Source organism: Cibotium barometz, chromosome 38 (assembly GCF_041138505.1).
Source record: "Cibotium barometz isolate CiBa-2024 chromosome 38, ASM4113850v1, whole genome shotgun sequence".
Lineage (NCBI taxonomy): Eukaryota > Viridiplantae > Streptophyta > Polypodiopsida > Cyatheales > Cibotiaceae > Cibotium > Cibotium barometz.
In genome coordinates, this window is record NC_141083.1 from 29737459 (window position 1) to 29756852 (window position 19394).

General features: G+C 38.4%; 1 protein-coding gene across 1 annotated transcript; it reads right to left on the reverse strand.

Moving 5' to 3' along the window:
* Positions 1-1312: 1312 nt before the first annotated feature.
* Positions 1313-2352, reverse strand: LOC147616576 (uncharacterized). Its single transcript, XM_086777122.1, has 2 exons — positions 1762-2352; positions 1313-1678 (listed from the first exon to the last, which is right to left on the reverse strand). Exons 1-2 carry the CDS (start codon positions 2214-2216, stop codon positions 1534-1536), a joined length of 600 nt encoding a protein of 199 aa, XP_086633248.1. The 5' UTR covers positions 2217-2352; the 3' UTR covers positions 1313-1533.
* Between the last annotated feature and the right edge of the window lie 17042 nt (positions 2353-19394).

Genomic DNA, 19394 nt, shown 5'->3' on the forward strand with positions numbered 1-19394 from the left:
TATCCTCAAATCCTTCCCGAATTCTTGTAGGTAATGTGCATTGTGAAACATAATTTGTGCAACAAATTCATCTGCAACCATGTCCTTATATCATCTGCTGACATATGTCATTGACACCTCTAGTTGCCCTACTAACATATGAGTATAGTAATCTACACCACAAAACCATGTGAGAAATGTTTTATTTTGATGATTTCATCGGTGTTTCCTATGAAATCCCAATTGTCATTTTTTTCCTTTTTATCGCTTCTCAAAAATAAAAATAAGAAGAATTGAAAAGAAAATCCAACAAGAAAAGAAAAGTTTTCCTCACAAAAAATGAGTATTTGGGAGGAAAAAAACGCACATAATTTTATAATCAATGCCTAACCTCATCATGGTAAGCTCTACACACATCAAGAATAAAAAATGTGAGCCTTAAAACACTGCAGGCTTTTAAGTGTGTAAGCATCACGACGAACGAGTTGGCGCTACGTCTACGCCTGCTTATGCTCACCTCCTAGCCTCACTCACGAAGATCAAGTCCTTAATCACAATTAAAAGTTATACATTCTTGACTCCTTTATACATTGCAAGACCTTGATCATTCAAGCTAAAAGCCAATTATAGCCTAATGCATGACGTTCTTGCCTTGGCTGATTCATTCTTAAAAATGATTGATCGTGGAGACGCAATGATGTGGGACCAAAATGTGTGAATAGCTTAATTAGATGACAATAATAACTGTTGAGCTAAATTAAGTATTTTCGTTTGCATTTTCTTTAGAAGTTCTTCTGATTTACGTTTTGTTTAATTTTAAACTGCTATAGGTAATTCGTCAAAATGGACATTCGCATCAAAGGTGCTTTTACAATCGTAGGGCATCGCAAGCCTCCAAACCTGCATGTGCATACACATAAGAGAAATATGGATTAATGTTACTCTGAAAGGGGAGATTCATACTAATCAATGGCGAAGTGGTATGACTAATTTTGGTTCATTTAGTGAGAGGTCTTGAGTTTGAGTCATGGCCTCATATGTGCAAATACAGTGCAATGGCACGCTAAATTAGTGTACCGTTGCACACTAATCCTTTTGTAAAGGATTAATACACAATGGTATTAAATTGCTTTTATGATTAGTGACGAATCATAATTTCAAAAGTTGAGAGAAATCAATACATTTTGAGCAGGATTGAGTCGTGCTTAATGCAATCAGAATCAATTCATACGCAACATCTTCGCAAAAATCCATCATAATTTACAAAGAAAGGCTTTCCATAATGTACACTCTAATTAACCTCTGATTGATAATTAACCTTGCAAAGAGCACATGAATTAATGCAATCAGAATCAATTTATACGCAGGAGTTTCGTAAAATTCCGTCATAATTTACAAAGAAAGGCGTTAGATAAGCATTCTATGCTGACTTATTAATGACAATGTACACGCCAATTAACCTTGCAAATTAAGAACACAAGGATTGAAGAGAGGGGAACCCTAACGATAATTAACTTAGAAAACATGAGAGATCAAATAAATGCTTGCTTTCTTTCAATCGTCTTTTACGTAGTAGGCGTAGATTGTGGAGTAGGGAGTTGCGTGCAAATCTCCGACTTGTGCGCCGTCGGAGTTCGAAGGAGGCAGGCCGCCGCTGGTTTTAACTCTCTGCAGGTAAGTGACGGCGCCGAGAAGCTCCCTGAAGAACACACACAAAGCTTAGAAGCACTACATCAGTTTAAGTGTTTGATTAACGCATTGATGAAGAGTATATAATCTTACGGGCATCCACTCTCGCTGGTGGCTTCGAAGAGGTTCCAGTTGATGCTGTCGGGGTCTACCGGAACGGTCTCGAGGGCTTTGGCTGTGACGAGACTGGTGCTCGGGATGAAGGTTTCCCACGACGGCTGGCCGCCGCCGGCGTCTGGGTGTGGCAAGAAGAAGTGTTGGGCAACCACGGGCCCGCCCTTGGAGGCCTCGTGCATGGTGTAGTAGAGATTGGCGGTGGCGTTATAGAGGACCCAGGCGGAGCCGTTGAAGGAGTAGTGCTGGAGGCCGACGGCGTAGTAGGCCACCTGCAGCTTCTGTCCGGCAGGCACCTGGATGGCCGCTGGTATGGAAATGTTTGCCAGCAGCAGACTGCTGCAGTTGGTGCTGGACGCGCGGGCGGGCATCAGGAGCCAGAGGCACGCAACCACGCTGGCGCAAAGCAGCCGTAGTTTCTGCGCTGGCACCATCTTATTGGCTATATTGCAAGTTCGATCAGCTGACGCTTGATGATCGGAAGCGTATCAGATACGCTTGATGAAAGAGAGGCTTCGTAAGCTTGATGATCGCGCTTGATGAAAGAGAGAGCGATCAAAGCCTGTTTGCTCTCTTAATGTATGGTAGATTGATGACCTCTCTTAATACTCTTTGCTCTCTTAATATATGGTAGATTGATGACCTGGATGCCCTTCTTAATACGCTTTGCTCTCTTAATATATGGTAGATTGATGACCTCGATGCCCTTCTTTTTGTTTATAAGCTGATAGCTGATCCATTGCAGCCCCATTCGAGCTTATAAGGTGGATGATCCTGATGCCTTTTCTTTTAAAATAAGCTGATAGCTCCATTCGAGCTTTAGAACTGGTCAGCTTGCAGCTTGCTGAGGATTCTTGCACGTCTCGAGAACGACTTTGCTTTTGTGGAGAGAACGCTTCAAACCTTGACCAGGACACCATATTCATGGTAACCACCTTTTTTATATATGGGCACTTTTGGCCTCTATTGCATAACTACCTTTAAAATTCATTTCACACGGCTCCAAACACATGTTCCAAATCTGAATAAGACAACAAACAAACCGACAGATTGTGAGCCTCGTCTCTCTCTCTCTCTCACACACACACACAACCCAATTAGGACAAATGCCATTGGAACAGTAAGCTTCTGGTGTTATCTCTCACCCCTACTCGGTACAATGATCACTATCTCACACCCCTAATTGGTACAGTGTTCACTATATAAGCAAGTTGCAAATACCCATTTGCAAATGGTTGTCTTGCAATGTAAACTTACATAAATTAAAAATACCAATCAAAACTTATCCACACCATAAAAAAATAATAAAAAGAATATTCCTCTACCCAATTCTTTTTATTGTGAACAATAACTGTACTTATACAAGTAATATGCTAATCAAATATATATCCACCACATTTTTTTTTCAAAAACCAAAAGTACAAAAAATACATAGAATTTCCTCCACTAGTATATCCTATGATGCTTGCCCAAAAGAAGAGGTTTGGCTTAACCAAGATTAAACCACTCCTCATGATATCTTGCCAAGAATCTTTAGCTTAACCAATAAACCACTCCTCATAATATCCTTCACAAGTAATACAATGCTAATAAAAACATGTTTAGGACAAACCTTTAAAAAACAATTCTAAAGAATATAGAGATTTTCGTCTAGTGCTAAGATCCAAGATGATTGACCAAAAGAATCTTTTGGTGAATTAAAAACATAATACTCTCTATGTCTTGTACGATATAGACAAGACCAAAAATATATATCCCTTATTTTTGAATTTTGAATATCTAAAATGGACCCTTTTAAAAATCCATAAACAATCCCCTATGTAATATGTTTTTAATACTACTTTGGTAACATGCTCCAAAAGTGATCTCAGATACTTTAATGACCTATTATCTTTGAAAGATTTGACTTAAGCATAGAATTCCTGATTCTCACAACTGTACCTAGGTCAACTTGACTAATTGACTTTTCTACAAAAGTGAAAACAAAGATGTATGGCCATGTAGTACATCCTATTAGCTTTCCATAGAGATCGAGATCTCCTAATTCCAACAAGTTTTGGTAGTCAACCATCATTTTCAAAATTCTAGCTGTAAATTTTATAAAACAGTCAACATGGGCAATTAACATAAGGACAAAGGCATTCGCATTCGCATTGAAGATGATGTTTGCAATATGCCTAAACATGATGATGCAATTTGCTTCCATTGTTATAGATGAGAGAGAGAGAGAGAGAGAGAGAGAGAGAGAGAGAGAGTATAGATGTATCATAGAATTCTTTCTTCCGCAGATCTAAGAGAAGTATAGCAAGAGAAGAAATAATGGTTCTCTTGAATGAGGGTACACAACAAAGCTATGTGTTGGGAATTATTTTTCTCAAATGGGAGGAGCTTATAAAGATCTACGAGAAGAGATTGTTCTCGATAATCTCATCTCAAATGATTTCATCTTTTTGGGAGGATCTAGAATGCTTCTAGGAGAAAAGCAAGAGTTGATGTAGAAAAAGATACTAGCTTATGGTAGAAGATTATAGATCTCTTATCAGATACTGAATCCCTTTGGAAACTTGGCCATTCATGGCTTCTGTGAAAGTTTATGGAAGCATCAGCAGATTGCATGATCAAGATTATATACATAATGGAAAGAATCTGATCAATCCTCTAGATAATGTATCTAGAAGATTAGTATTCATGGCTTTTGTGAAAGTTGATGGAAGCTTCAATGATGGATTGCATGATCAAGATTATATACATAATGGCTTGGTAATGATCTCTCCACCTTAAATCATGTAGCATTAGTATATCAAAGTTTCAAGGTTGATGATCAAGAAGGATATATAGAGAGAAAAGAGAGACAAAATTGGAGATTGGCACAAAGGATAGCAGGACAAAAAGTTTAAAATTGTTTAGAGCTCTTATGGATGGGATCTAATCATGTTGAAAGTAGAGTGGACACTTGGCACAAAGTGTCGAAAACTATCTTTCTTTTTTAGGTACCAAATGCTTGTCATCTTTTGAACATATTAAAACATATAATTGTTAATAAGGTATGTTCATGGGATAGCTATGGTAGCTCATTAGACTTTGTGACTTATAATATTGTTTTCATATGTCATTAGGATTTGGCACATGTGGATCACAAAACATGATATATATACACTTAAGAAAAACTTCATATAAAGAAGAACTTTCATGTACATCCAATTGTCATGTAACTTTGTGGTTCTTCTCATAAAGATCTTTAAAGACAAGTATGGTCACTTGCAAGTTCCATTTTCTTACAATAAGACGATGCTACTAAAAAGACATTTATTACAAAAGACAGAGATAATACTAAGGAAGTTCATCATCATCTTTTTCATTGTCTATAACATGATTCTATTAACAAGACATGTTTTGTTACAAAAGACCATAACAACGCGACAGGGGGTAGTCCTGTGTTGAAAGAGAACCCATATCGCGTTGTTGTGGTCGCTCACAAAAATCGTGTTTACCGCATAATGATACGAAAAAATCATGTTTAGTACCTCATGTTTGCATTCACTTTTACAATGGATGCTTGTCATGAATGGATTAGCTCTTTTCAAGCAGGTCGCTAACCCATTATGATGCCCAACCATTGATGATGCACCATCAAACCCAAAATATATAAGCTTATTCAAATCTAAGCCATATTGCACCATGAAATCTATGCAAGAGTCATACAAGCAAGGTGATGTGCTGCTTTGTAACTCCAAAACTCCCAAGAACATTGTCATAGGCTCATAATTTTCTAGGTATGATGCATAAATAATCAAATTTTGTAAACTGAGTGTTGTAAATTGCGAATGTAAGCAAGAGCATAGGCGGTGTTAAGCAGGGGCATAGGTGGGAGAAGAGGACGTAGCCTATAGGTGTCAAGTTTCAACGGAGAGGCCGGGTAGGAGATGAGAGAAGCTTTGAAGGAGAGAGCACTGAGCAGGATCTTCTCTGACACCACGTAGAGGTCCGAGGATCTATGCGCAACGCCAATGCTAAGAGATAAGGTAGCTGCCACACCTAGTAAATGCCACCTGAGGTCTTGACTAAGAGGTAGACCGTAGATCTAATCATCCAAGAGATAAATCTAACTTCTAAGTCTCATTAGCTAAGAGATAAGTTGCTGCCCTGCTTCTCCAAGCGTGTGTTCACACCAAGTTCCAACCCCTTGAGTTCTACCTATTACCTAGTACAAAAATGAAAATTTGACCAGTAGCCCGTTTAACCCATGAAAATCTACATGTTTAAGTAAGAACATTCTTATACGTAACCCTTGAGAAAAAGGGAAGACTTTTGTCTTACCGTGAATATCAAGTTTTAGGATCAAGTTTCCTCCTTTTTGAAAAAGGATTAGACAATTTTTTTTTCGTGTAGATCCAAAGTTTGCAAAGCACCCTGATTGTGAGCCTCACAAGCCTTCCCGTCTCTCTCTCTCTCTCTCTCTCTCTCTCTCTCTCTCTCTCTCTCTCTCTCTCTCTCTCTCTCACACACACACACACACACACACACACACTCCCCAACCCAATTAGGACAAATGCCATTGGAATCCTAAGCTTCTGGTGTTATCTCACACCCCTACTCGGTATAATGTTCACTATCTCCGCTATAAGAGAATCATTGTTTTTCGACGCTTAGTTTCCACACCTGGTTGCATCATCTATATGTGCTTCGAAATAGGCGTCGAAATAGACGTCGAAATATGCTTCGAAATATGCGTGGAAATTGAAGTCAAAATAATAGTCAATTTTTTATTTTATTTTTAATGAATTTATATATATTATTTTCTAGTTTCCATCCTCGGGTGTGTTTTAGCCTTCTCTTTCTACCTCTTTGCAAGCATATGTGTATATGAGAGAGAGAGAGAGAGAGAGAGAGAGAGAGAGAGAGATAAAGAGAGAGAGAGAGAGGGGGGAGCTGAGGGAGAGAGGAGGGTATAACTTCCATCACGCTCTTTGAAGCAGAAAAAATGCTAGCTCCTCCTCCTCATCACTAAGGTGCAATTAAGAAAGTGCTCTATTTTACAATGAAATTAAAGCTCATCAATCAACTTGCTCGTCTCCTCAGCCAGGTCCATGGCTCCAAATAAATCTATTTCTAGAAATACTCCATCATTGTTGTCAATTGGTGGAACCGATTGTCTTGTAGTAGTAGAAGGTAATTCATCCATGTCGTCATCCTCTTCTAGCTCTAGCATGAGAGTTGTCGATGCATCATGATCATACTCAGCTTGAATCTCTTCTTCTTCTCGATTATCTCTAGTGTATGTTTCTCGTTCAAGATGTATTTGCTCAATGAGTACACCTTCATCCGATCCTAATCATGTGTGAGCCTCACCTACTTCCTCAACTAGTATGTCTTCTTCTTGTTCTTCTTGTTGTTCAATAGGTGCTAGTGGTGTATGCTCAACCATCACATGATTTGGGTGTTCCTCAGCATCTGGCAAACAGTCAACTGCTATTCTCACCTCTTCAAATATTTGTTTTCCATGTGTATTTATTTGGATCACAAACAACCATTTATGATCTATCGGGTCTTCCACAAAGATGACTTGATCACAGTGCTCTGGTAGCACAAATATGTCCCTTTGGTCAGGCCATATCTTTGTGCAGTCTACTTGAAGAAATCCACACTTGTCTTTGCGTACAGTTACTTGCGCCCCTTGAGTTACCAACTTGAACCATTTCACATCAAAAATGAACATATCAAACTTTTTGAATCCAACCTTGATAATATCTTGGATTGTTCCACAATAATCTAGCATGCCTACTCTTCAGTATTGCCATCACTTGCACTTGAACGACTTTCTTGCATGAAATTAGCCTTCACACCACAATCAAATGTTGTTCTCTTTTTATCTATTCCTTCTACTCGAAAGTGACGTCCGCGTGACCAAATTGCCCCAAACTTACGAGACTGCAAGCACAATAAATAAGTACTTTAATTGTATAAATTCACTAAAGCACAACATAAAAGACAATGCGTAGATATCTCTAACTCACATACATGAAAATCACAACCATATGCAAGCTCCTCCTCCTCATCACTTATTGATTCACCATTGCATTTAGCTTGTAGTACGGTCTGCTCGAGCCATTTATTTAGAAGGAAAGTCTGGAAGAAGTGCAAGTTCTGTTGGGTACGGTAGTGTGCGGGTTGTTCGACTCCTATGTGACAGTATTCCCATTAGGGACAGCCTCAAGACAAGTGAACATATCACGATGCGAGGTAATGTGCTTTGTAGCACCACTGTCAAAATACCATACATCAGAGTTAACAGAAACTGCCAACATGTACAGATGGGTCATACTGGCAATACATGCTAAACGCCCATTCTGTATCCTGCACAACATTTGCAGAATCTGCATTTGTGGAAGCCTCCACTATTGTGGCTGCATTTCTCTTTCTTCTTTGCCTCTTTAGCCTTTAGCTTAGGGCAATTCTTAATGACATGATCATTTGACTTACAATAGTTGCACCTAATCTTTTTCTTGCCTTTATCAAGAGCCTTCTCAGACTTATTGTTGCTACCTATGGAAGGAGAAGAAGTTGCAGACCTATTAATAGGAGAAGAAACAGTGGAAGGTGCTACCTTACCACTTCTTCTCTGCTGGGCAGCAATAAATGCCTGATCAATTGCACGCTGCCTAGCCTTGTTTTGCCTAGACTACGCTTCTTGCAAGAGCTTGTTGATTAAATTATCATACTTGACAACATCAGGTCTGTCCTCATAGTAACAAGTCTTCACGTGGAAGCAAAAGTCTGATATGACTCAGGTAAAGCATCAAGAACAGTCTGCACAAGAGAATGATCAGGAATAATCTCACCTGTAGAAATCAACTGTTCCTTGAGATCTTTAATCTCAGCAAGAAAAACATTCATGTCATCATCTTCCTGTATAATCTTCGATTCTAGCTCTTTACGCAGGTAAGAGATTTTTGCCTCGTTATTACGACCTGCATAATACAAACCAGCTAGAATATCCCAAGCCTGTTTTGCTGTTTTAGCTGAACGAATATGTGGGGTGATGTTACGTTTGATAGAAAGTGCAATCAAGGCATGAGCCTGCACATCTTTACCATCCCAAAACGAGCTTGTTCAAACAGTAGTGGGTAAAACAGCAGCAACAGTAGAGCTGCTAGAACCTGCAGCAACATCCTCAACAAATCCTACATCCTCAACAAATCCTACATCCACAGAACCTCGACATACATCCATACCCTGCACAATGTTTCACACTCCTTTTGCAACCAAAACATGCTGCATCATGTATGCCCAAAGTGGGTAGTTGCTGTCTCCATCCACAGTTTGTCATCAGCAGACAACATGCGAAATACATCATTACTGTTATCAGCCATGGCCACTGACTGAAACTGATGCAAAAGCTACCTGTAATGAAGCAAAGACTGAACAAAAAACAACTCGTGCTATGTAACACAGTCCACAATAGAATACGTATGCCTGTTTTGCAAAAAATTGCATTGTCAAAATTTCTCAATCGGAGAACGTGAGTCAGAGGGTGCCGGCGGCGTAGCCCTCGGAGCCGATGCCTGCTCTGATACCAATTGTTGGAATTAGGGTTGCAGGAAAGCACACAAAGCTTGGAGAAGAAGAAGCAAGAATGCACACAACACAAAGTGTATTAGATTGTGTCAATGTACAAAAGATAAGTTAGCCCTAGAATGATGGGCGTATATACAAGCCGGGGAAAAAAACCTCCTAAAGAGTTAAAAAGTGCGCTGGCAGTCCTAAGTGTGTTCACACACATCACTGCCTATATATATGGCAACATTATTCTCATAAGGCCTTTCCCTTGTGGCTCTTCCCCAACTAGTCAATCATCTTCGTCTTGTTTCCATAATCCTGGAATATCGGGATCAGACGTACTGAGAAATTCAGTTATATATACAAGTGATTCTTGAACAAGCCATCCCGCTGCCATACTACCTTCAAGACGAGCTCTTTGATGAACAAATCCTTTAAGTATCTTCATAAATCTCTCCAAGAAAAACATCCATCGGCTATGGACAACCCCAGCCACAGCAACTTCATTAACCACATGAACTAGCAAGTGCAATTGAATGGTTAAAATACTTGTTGGAAAGTATTTCTCAGCCATTGTAACAGTCTTGATGGAATTTAACTGTGATGCTTCCAATGTGTCTCTACTAATCTCTTTCCTTGATATCCATTGTATCACTACACCAATTTTATAAATTGTTGCTCTAATGTCATCGTGGAGGCAATCCTTGATGGCTATAGGAAGCACAAATTGTAAGAATTTATGCCAATCATGACTCTTCAAGCCACTAAGCTCATCGTCTCCTTTGTAAATGCTCCCTTAAAGTAATGCATGCATCCTGTAGGGGTAGAAACTCACTAATGCACTTCTTTACACACTGTTGCTCATCCTTTGTCATGACCCAAGGTGCTTTTGGTAGCTTCACCTTTCCATCTGCTCTATTTTTGACCCATAAGTGATGCATGCGTTGAACCTCTTGTAAATGATCTCGTTGTGCCTTGCTCTCCTTTGCTCCTGTGATGGTTTTCCAAAGCACCTCAAATATATTCTTGAAAATGTGCATTGGGTCAAGAAGATGGTTTACTAAAAGGTCATTCCAGTATGGAAGTTGATGGAAAATGGATAGACGCTTCATTCCTGGAGGTGTACAGGTTGGATCCAGCTCCCATAAGGTCCTCCAATCACTACTCTTCCATATGCGAGGAGACCTCCCTAGAAATCCCTCATGCAAAGGATGGTCCACTGGGAGATACTTCTTGTGGCCCTCGTATACTATCTTCTTCATAGACTTTGAGTGTCGAGCCTCAAGTTGCGGCCCACATAATGGACATCCATTATACCCTGACACTGAAAGCCCTGTAGAACATCAAAAAAGATTGTAGAGCAGGTAAGTTTGGATGACAATCGTGACTTAACATAATATGTTAACAAGCTACAGTATTACTTGAGCACTCTCCACCATAGCCAGGCCAATCATGCATAGTTCACATAAGTATTCCTCTCAATGTTAGTGCACGTTGTCCAAGCCTCTTGGAAATATCATGAACTTCAATGCCCTCCCATAGAACACGAAGCTCCTCAACTTAAGGGGCTAAATACACATCCATGTTCTTCACCTTGTACTTTCCAGGAACTATCAAAGATAATAAAAGATGCCATTTTTTTATTGCTAGCCATGGTGGAAGATTATAGTTAACTAGACAAACAGGCCATGTACTCCATGATGATCTTCATAGACTAAATGGATTCACTCCATCCATCGCTAGTCTGAGTCGAATATGGCGAGCCTCCTCCTGAAAGGCTACCCACTTCTCTTCAATGTGCTTCCATGCAGGGGAATCTGTGGGCACACGCATAACACCATCCGTGGACCTAGTGTTATGGTGCCAAGTCATCAATCCTGCAATGGATTTGCACTTGAACATTGTTTTAATCCGAGGGATGATGGGAAAGTGTCGTAGAACTTTTGTTGGTACCCTTTCTCCTTGCACATCTTATCTATATCTCGATGTACCACAATGCAGACATTGTACTACGTTGTTATATTCTTGTCGATAAAGAATATAATCATTTGGACAAGCATGGTGTGTGTTGTAGTCCATGCCAATCAAGTGCAACATTGCTTTTGCTCGACTACAGTGGTCCACTGGCATCTCATTATTTTCTAGCAATATTTGATGTTTCAATAAGCTGTTAAACAAAATAGTCAAGCTAAGAAAATGCATATAAAGGTACATAACTCACTGATTGCATATGATATCATCACTTATGCAAAAAGTTTTGATACGCTCGTATTAGACCATCCAAAAATTGATTGCAAGTTCAATATGGATAGGCAAGCATGTAAAACAAACACATGTGCTCCACGATATAGTGGAAGACGAGCAAGCCTGCGTAGCTGTTTCTCTTCTTGGGAAGCGTATTCCACACGTCATGTGTTTTCTTCTACCCCTTCATGTTCCAAACCTCGATCTTTTGTTCCATCATGTAAGGCATTTATCATGTCATCCATGTCATGTTCTAGTATTTGCTCTGAATCTGCCTCAAGTTTCTCAGGTTGTTGGATCACCTCATTTGTGGCTACTCTTGTTGGTCTCCATAATTCAGGCCACTAGTTTGTCTCATTGTTGAAGCGTGCAGTGCCACTAATTAGATGTTCCAATCGCTCCACCGAAAATATTCTTGATTTTTTTGTATGATCATTGCAAATTCGTCGACGTCGAGCCACTTGGTATTTGCAGCGAGTACATGGGCAAAGTGTCTTCTCCTCTAAATGAACAAAATTTGAGGGTGTGGCATCATCCTTGGATTTCATATTGATTTGCAATGGGAATGAATGCTTATTTTTGGAGGGAAATCCTCCCTTAAGTATTTGTGGAGGGTGGTAGTCGGTGATAGGTAGTTTGGAATGTCGGGGGCGCGCAAGATCTGGAAAGATTTTGAATTTGAATGAAAAGTAGCGATCATTGAAATAAGCGTCAAAAATGTCGTCGAAAGAATGTCGAAATATCAGTTGAAATGAGCATGGAAATTTTATTTTTTCGATGCTTTTGACGCTTTTTTCACCTTGATTTTGATGCTTTTTTCCACCCTGATTTTGACACTTTTTCCCACGGTTATTTCGATGCATATATTGATGGTGCAGGTTTTTACAGTAAAATAGAACCTCTCTTTTTTTGCATTTTTTTTTTGTGCGCATGTGTTTTGCTTCCTCACCAGGTATGCCTCCTTTTCCCTCACTCCCATCTCCTCTTGGTTACATGTACATATATTGTAAAATGTCTCTATGTGTAATTATGGATAATTTTCTTGTTTTTTTGCTTTCTCATTTGTTTTGCAGGTTCCCTCTCTCCCAAGCTCTTCTCCACCTCCTTCTTTGCCCTCCCTCCCCTCCCCTCCCCTCCCCTCTTCTCTCCTCTTGGTTGTTAAATTGGTGTGTGTGTGTTGAAGGATAAACCTCCTTGTGTATCCATGCTATTCACACTTTTAGGGTTTTGTATTACTAATTCTTTTCTCAACTTTTTGTTTTGTTTTGTAGGTCTTCTGATAAATTCTTTTCTCTCTTTTCAATTTTGTATGTATGCATTAGGTTCTTAGGGCTTTTGTATGTATGCATTACTAATCCTTTCCTCACCCTTTTGTTAGTTTTGTAGGTCTTCTAATCTTCGCTTTCAACATCACCAAAAAGAGGTAAGTACTTTTCTATCTTTCCTCTCTTTCCTCTATTTTTATCTACCAAAAAGAGGGGTTTTGTTTGTAGGTCCTCTATGCATAGAGCTTAATCTATGAATAGAGCTCTAATCATAGAGCTTAATCTATGCATTAAGCTCTATTTGTAGAGCTTAATGCATAGATTAAGCTCTATGCATGCATTCATAATGCATAGAGATATATGCATAGATTAAGCTCTATGCATAGAGCTCTATGCATGCATTAAGCTCTATACATATAGCTTAATGCATGCATAGAGCTTAATCCGCTATGCATGAGGCCTTATGCATAAAGCATGCATGAGGCTTATGCATAAAGCACTATGCAAGCCACGCTATCCTAAACTAAACCGTACCTTGGCACTATGCATTAAGCATGCATGCATAGAGCTTAATGCATGCATAGATTAAGCTCTATGCATAGAGGTTAATGCATGCATAGGATTAAGCTCTATGCATGCATTAACCTCTATGCATAGAGCTTAATCTATGCATGCATTAAGCTCTATGCATGCATGCTTAATGCATAGTGCCAGGGTACGGTTTAGTTTAGGATAGCGTGGCTTGCATAGTGCTTTATGCATAAGCCTTATGCATAAGGCCTCATGCATAGCTTTATGCATAAGACCTCATGCATTCTTTATGCATAAGCTTGACTTTATGCAATTTTGGTCATCGAGTATAGCTTGTATGCAATTTTATGCAACTATTTTACGCAACTACTTTATGCAATTTTGGCTTATCTCGTCAGAGCTTGATATGTAAATTTCACATCTTGCAATATAATTTGGCCATTGTTTGCACTTGTGTGAATTATGTACCTACTTTGTAATGTCGAAAACATTATGGCACTCTAACTTTTTCAACAAATTCACTTCGTTCTTCACATCAGAGTACAGTTGCCTTTCGTACTCTATAAGTTTGGCATAATGGTGCATCTAGCTACAAGACTGCAGTTGGATGCACCATTATGCCACAAAAAAAATATACCTGCACGCGTCGAAAAAACCATCGAAACATTCCTCTGAAAGACCAAAAATATTGAGATGTGGGAAGGCCTCTTACATAAGCCCCCCACCCCCTATTATTATTACTTTAGAGGCTTCTCTCTCCTTCTCCTTTTATATTTACATGAATTCTTCTTAAAATATTCAAAATGTTAATACTTTTACTTCACAAACACCCCTTAATAAAAGCCTACATAGGCCTTACAAGGCCTAGGTCTAACTAGCTTAGGCATCCCCTTTGTCCTTTCTCCTTTGAGTCCCGCCAACGAACTTAACCTTCTCCCTCACATAAAAAAAATGTTTTCAAAAAGTTTCAAAGTCTCCTTTCTACCTTTTAAAATATAACCATTCTAACTTTAAAAAATAACTATACTTACACAAGCAACACATAAGAAATCTAACTTTAAAAAACAACTTTACTGACACAAGCAACATACAAGAAATATAACTTTAGAAAACAACTATACTTACACGAGAATAAAACTTTAAAAATACCTATATTTACACAAGTAATACATGCTAATAAAAACATGTTTACAAATCTTTAAAAAATAATTCTAAAGAATATAGAGATTTTTCTCTAGTGCTAAGATCCAAGATGATTGACCAAAAGAATATGTTTAATGAATTAAAAACCTAATACTCACTATGTCTTGTATGATATAGACAAGACCAAAAATATATATCCCTTATTTGTCAATTTTGAATATCTAAAATGGTCCCATTTAAAAATCCATAAACAATCCCCTATGTAATATGTTTTTAATACTACTTTGGTAGCATGCTGTAAAAGTGATCTCATACACTTTAATGACCTATTATGTGACTTGCATCTTATGACATGGTAGCATGACATAAAACTATCCTCAAACACTTTAAATTTATGACATGTTACACATGACCTACATATTTTATGACCTGCATCTTTGAGGATCTTTCACAAGCTATCGATGAATTTTCATATGTTATCTTTTGCATCTTGTTTCTTATAACCACTTAAACTTCATAAAAATATACATTATGATTAGATTTGGTTCTTAGAAATAGATATATAACCTACAATATTGGTAGCAAAAATATGACCCTAAAGAAAAAGAAAGCACGTTTGGACTTTGGAGAATGATGGACTTTGGAGAATGATGGACTTTAGGGGGCGGCCTAAGTGCCCTTGAATCATAATCATTATTACATGATCCAAGGACTCTCTTTTACCTTGAAATTTAGATTATTTGTTTCAATCCCCTGTTTCCTCTATTTTCTTTCTACATTATTTTTATAATCTTAATACTGACATTCTTATTTTGTAAATGGATTTTTGCACTTTATGCCAAGCATGATATTATTTTGAAGCCATAATTAGCTAAAATATAGAGGTCGTCCGAATAGACTTTTGGGATGTATCTAGGCAAATCATGAGCATGGATGGAAGCTTCAAGGAAATAGTATGGTATGTAGGTATAATTATTGACTTCCACTCTCGATTTATTTGTATCATCATGCATTAAACATAATTTTTGTGAATGACCATAACAATGCGATACGGTTCATCTTTCAAGACAGAATTACCCCCTGTCGCATTGTTGCGGTCTTTTGTAATAAATATGTCTTTTTAATAGCACCGTCTTATAGACAAGGACAAAATGATGATCAACTTCCTTACCTGTAAAAGTGAACGCAAACATGAGGTACTAAACATGATTTTTTCGTATCATTATGCGGTAAACATGATTTTTGTGAGCGACCACAACAACGCGATACGTGTTCTCTTTCAACACAAGACTATCCCCTGTCGCATTGTTATGGTCTTTTGTAACAACACATGTCTTGTTAATAGAATCATGTTATAGACAAGGAAAAAGATAATGATGAACTTCCCTAGTATTATCTCCGTCTAGATACAAAAAGGCATGTACATTCTTCCTCTTGCTATTTTAACGTATAAAAAAAATTCAAAAGAGCAGCTTCTTTCTAGTGCGATCTACCCAACGTTGATTGATGCACACTTTCTGTGATCACCACTCTGAGTGTTTTTGCGCAGCATTTGACCCTGTGTATGCTTGTTGCCTTTTTGTGCTGCTCGATGTGCTCTGTAAGGCCTCATGCGCTCCAATTCCCTTTATATTCATAATTTCTATAGAATCCTCTCGTAGAACCTTTGGAATACTTCATGTAGACTGTTTTCTCTCATAATCCCTCCTGCATATCTGTTGTGGTGAAAGTATGTGTTTCTTGCTTGATAATAAGACTTCTCCATTCCTTGTGTTAACCATATTGATGGAGTTCCATAGTCTTTCACAAATCATGGTAGATGGTTGTATATTATGTGTTGGAGAAAGACAATTATGAATGAAATAAGTTCTTACCTTATAATGCATGATGAATGAAACGAGCCCTTTTTGAATGAATGAAATGAATTCTACCATACAATGCCTGATGTTTAATTTGCTCCATGCATCTTTCATCGATTTCCAAAATCTCTCAATGGTTGTGAGATCCCTGTCCCCACTGCACAACGAATTCAGGGGTGCTAGCAGCGGAAGTAACACTTCTTGCACAGGGCAAGGTCCCACACTCGGGGCCTCACCCACGGATATCCGGACAAGAGACTAATCCATCGGTTCTTCCAAAACCGAACCCGGAAAACTTCCCTTGCCCAGAAAGAACGGGCGATTCCTCCAAGATAATTTTTCTCTAACGTAGTCAAAAGCCTTAACTAACTGAACTGATCTGACCAAACCCATAGTATCAAAGTCAGATCAAGGAAATGATTGCACTTGGATCTTAGAGACTAACGCTTTTTTCCTCATTGAGAGGCACAGCCATTGATTCTTTTCCATAGAACAATTTTTATCTGGGATTTACTTCATCTATCGTACCATAACAGAATTGAGTCTCACTTTAGAGATCCATCAGTCCAGTCTAACCCCATCCAATCCCATGGGTTAGCCAACCACCTAACCACTAAAGTGATGGGATCCAAATTAGGAATTTGGTTAGATTTTGTCCCAGGTACCACGGAAAAGAGTTCCCAGGCCCCCTAGTCAGATATTCATGCAAACTTAAAACTAGTCACACCACTTACACACCCAATATGAAATTTTCTTTTTCACAGAATCAACTATTTCTAAAAATAATTATTTAATGAAACCATTGTGTCAATGATCATAACCCTCAAAATCTCCGGTTAAATCCTTATTTCCAATCATTCCTTCATCGGTGTACATATGGCATCATTGGAAACCAGAACACTCACCACCTGTCCACTCAGGGGCCTTTTCGATAGTTCCTAGCTCATAGTAACTGGCAATATATTCACATATCAAAATGGAATCTCCGTTGAAGATCAGCAAGATCAACCAACGGATCCATATAGAAGAGCCATGGACTCATCCGTTGAGGACCAGCAAGGTCAATCAACCAGATCCATGCCCGAATTCAGAAAACAACTCTTACTCCTTATTCAATATCTTCCCCGACATACTTGTGGGTATTTTCGACAAGCCAAAGCCCGAGCACCGTATGGTCAGTACCATCTAGGATCCTTCGCAGGTCACCTAGCGCTTCACTCATAGGCCGCTTCCTTGGTCCCTCATCCACCATACTGAAAGCTCAACATTTAAATCAAACTGAGGCTGGTCAAGACCTCAGCTGATCTTGCTATGCGAGACATTCTCCGTTGACTCTCCGTCAGCTATTGTAACTTTATCAGCTAGGTCTCCACGACCTCATTCACAAGATGGTCAAAATGCTTCCCTAGCATTCTTGACATAAAACAGTCATTTAAAAATAGGTCATAAATACAATTTCTATATAACGAAATCTTGTCTTTCCACATTAATCAACATTACTTAATCCACATTCATTTCATATAAATTCCCATTGTCATCCAATCACATCATTTTCCATCTCATCACTTCTTTCCTCAATTATCCTCATCACTTCTTTCCTCAATTATCCTCATCAGATCTCATCCACTCGCATTTACCCATATCCACTCGCATTTACCCATATCTACATCAGATCTCATCCACTCACATTTACCCATATCCACATCTCATCAGATCTCATCCACTCACATTTACCCATATCCACATCTCATCAGATCTCATCCACTCGCATTTACCCATATCCACATCTCATCCACTCGCATTCACCCATATCCACATCTCATCCACTCGCATTCACCCATATCCACATCTCATCACATCACATTCATTCACATCTCATCCATTCAGACCACATCACATCACATCTCATTTAGACCACATCGCATTCACTCACATCACATCTCATTCAGAACACATCACATTCACTCACATCACATCTTATTCAAACCACATCACATTCACTCACATCACACATCACATTCATTCACAACACATCTCATTCAGACCACATCACATTCATTCACATCTATCCCGATTCACATCCCATCACATCCATTCACATCCCATATCATTCATTCACATCCTTATTCACATGCCATCACATTCATTCACATCCCATATCATTCATTTACATCTTGACTCATATGCCATCACATTCATTCACATCCCATATCATTGATTCACATCCCTTATCATTCATATCTATCCAATTTACATCACATCTCATCACCTCTATTCTTGTTCATATTCATCACATTCACATCCACAGATATTCTTCCACATACATCCACATCCATACTCATCACATACACATCCACATCTATCCTTCCACATGCATCTCATCGCCTCTATTCTTGTTCATATTCATCACATTCACATCCACATATATTCTTTCACATACATCCACATCCATACTTATCACATAAACATCCACATCTATCCTTTCATCTACATGTGACATCCATCCTTTCACATACATACATCCACATCCATTCTTTCACATATATCCACTTCCATTCTTTACATACATCCACATCCATTCTTCACATACATCCACATCCATCCCATATCATTCATTAACATCCTGATTCACATGACATCTCATCACATCTATCCATCCATTCATTCACATTTATATGATTCACATCACATCTATCCATCCATTTATTCACGTTTATCTGATTCACATCACATCTATCCATCCATTCGTTCGCATTTATCTGATTCACATCACATCTATCCATCCATTCATTCTTTTATAAAAATCAACTTCAGTGGGAATAAACCTTTTATAAAAATCCTTTTATACATCTATTTATGCAATAATTTAATTTTAAGAAAAATAACACTTTCGAAATAAAAATAAATCCTTTATGCATCTTTCTATGCATAAAATATTAAAATTTAATGAGAATAACTCTTTTGAAATAAAAATAAATTTCTTTATGCATCTCTCTATGCATAAAATCATAAT

What these genes read in the sequence shown, in the direction of transcription:
- LOC147616576 (XM_086777122.1), bottom strand. Translation starts at nt 2,216, where the DNA reads ATGGTGCCAGCGCAGAAACTACGGCTGCTTTGCGCCAGCGTGGTTGCG. An exon ending in ACCAGCGAGAGTGGATGCCC is followed by an intron (nt 1,679 to 1,761) that starts GTAAGATTATAT and finishes TGTGTTCTTCAG; the next exon opens with GGAGCTTCTCGGCGCCGTCA.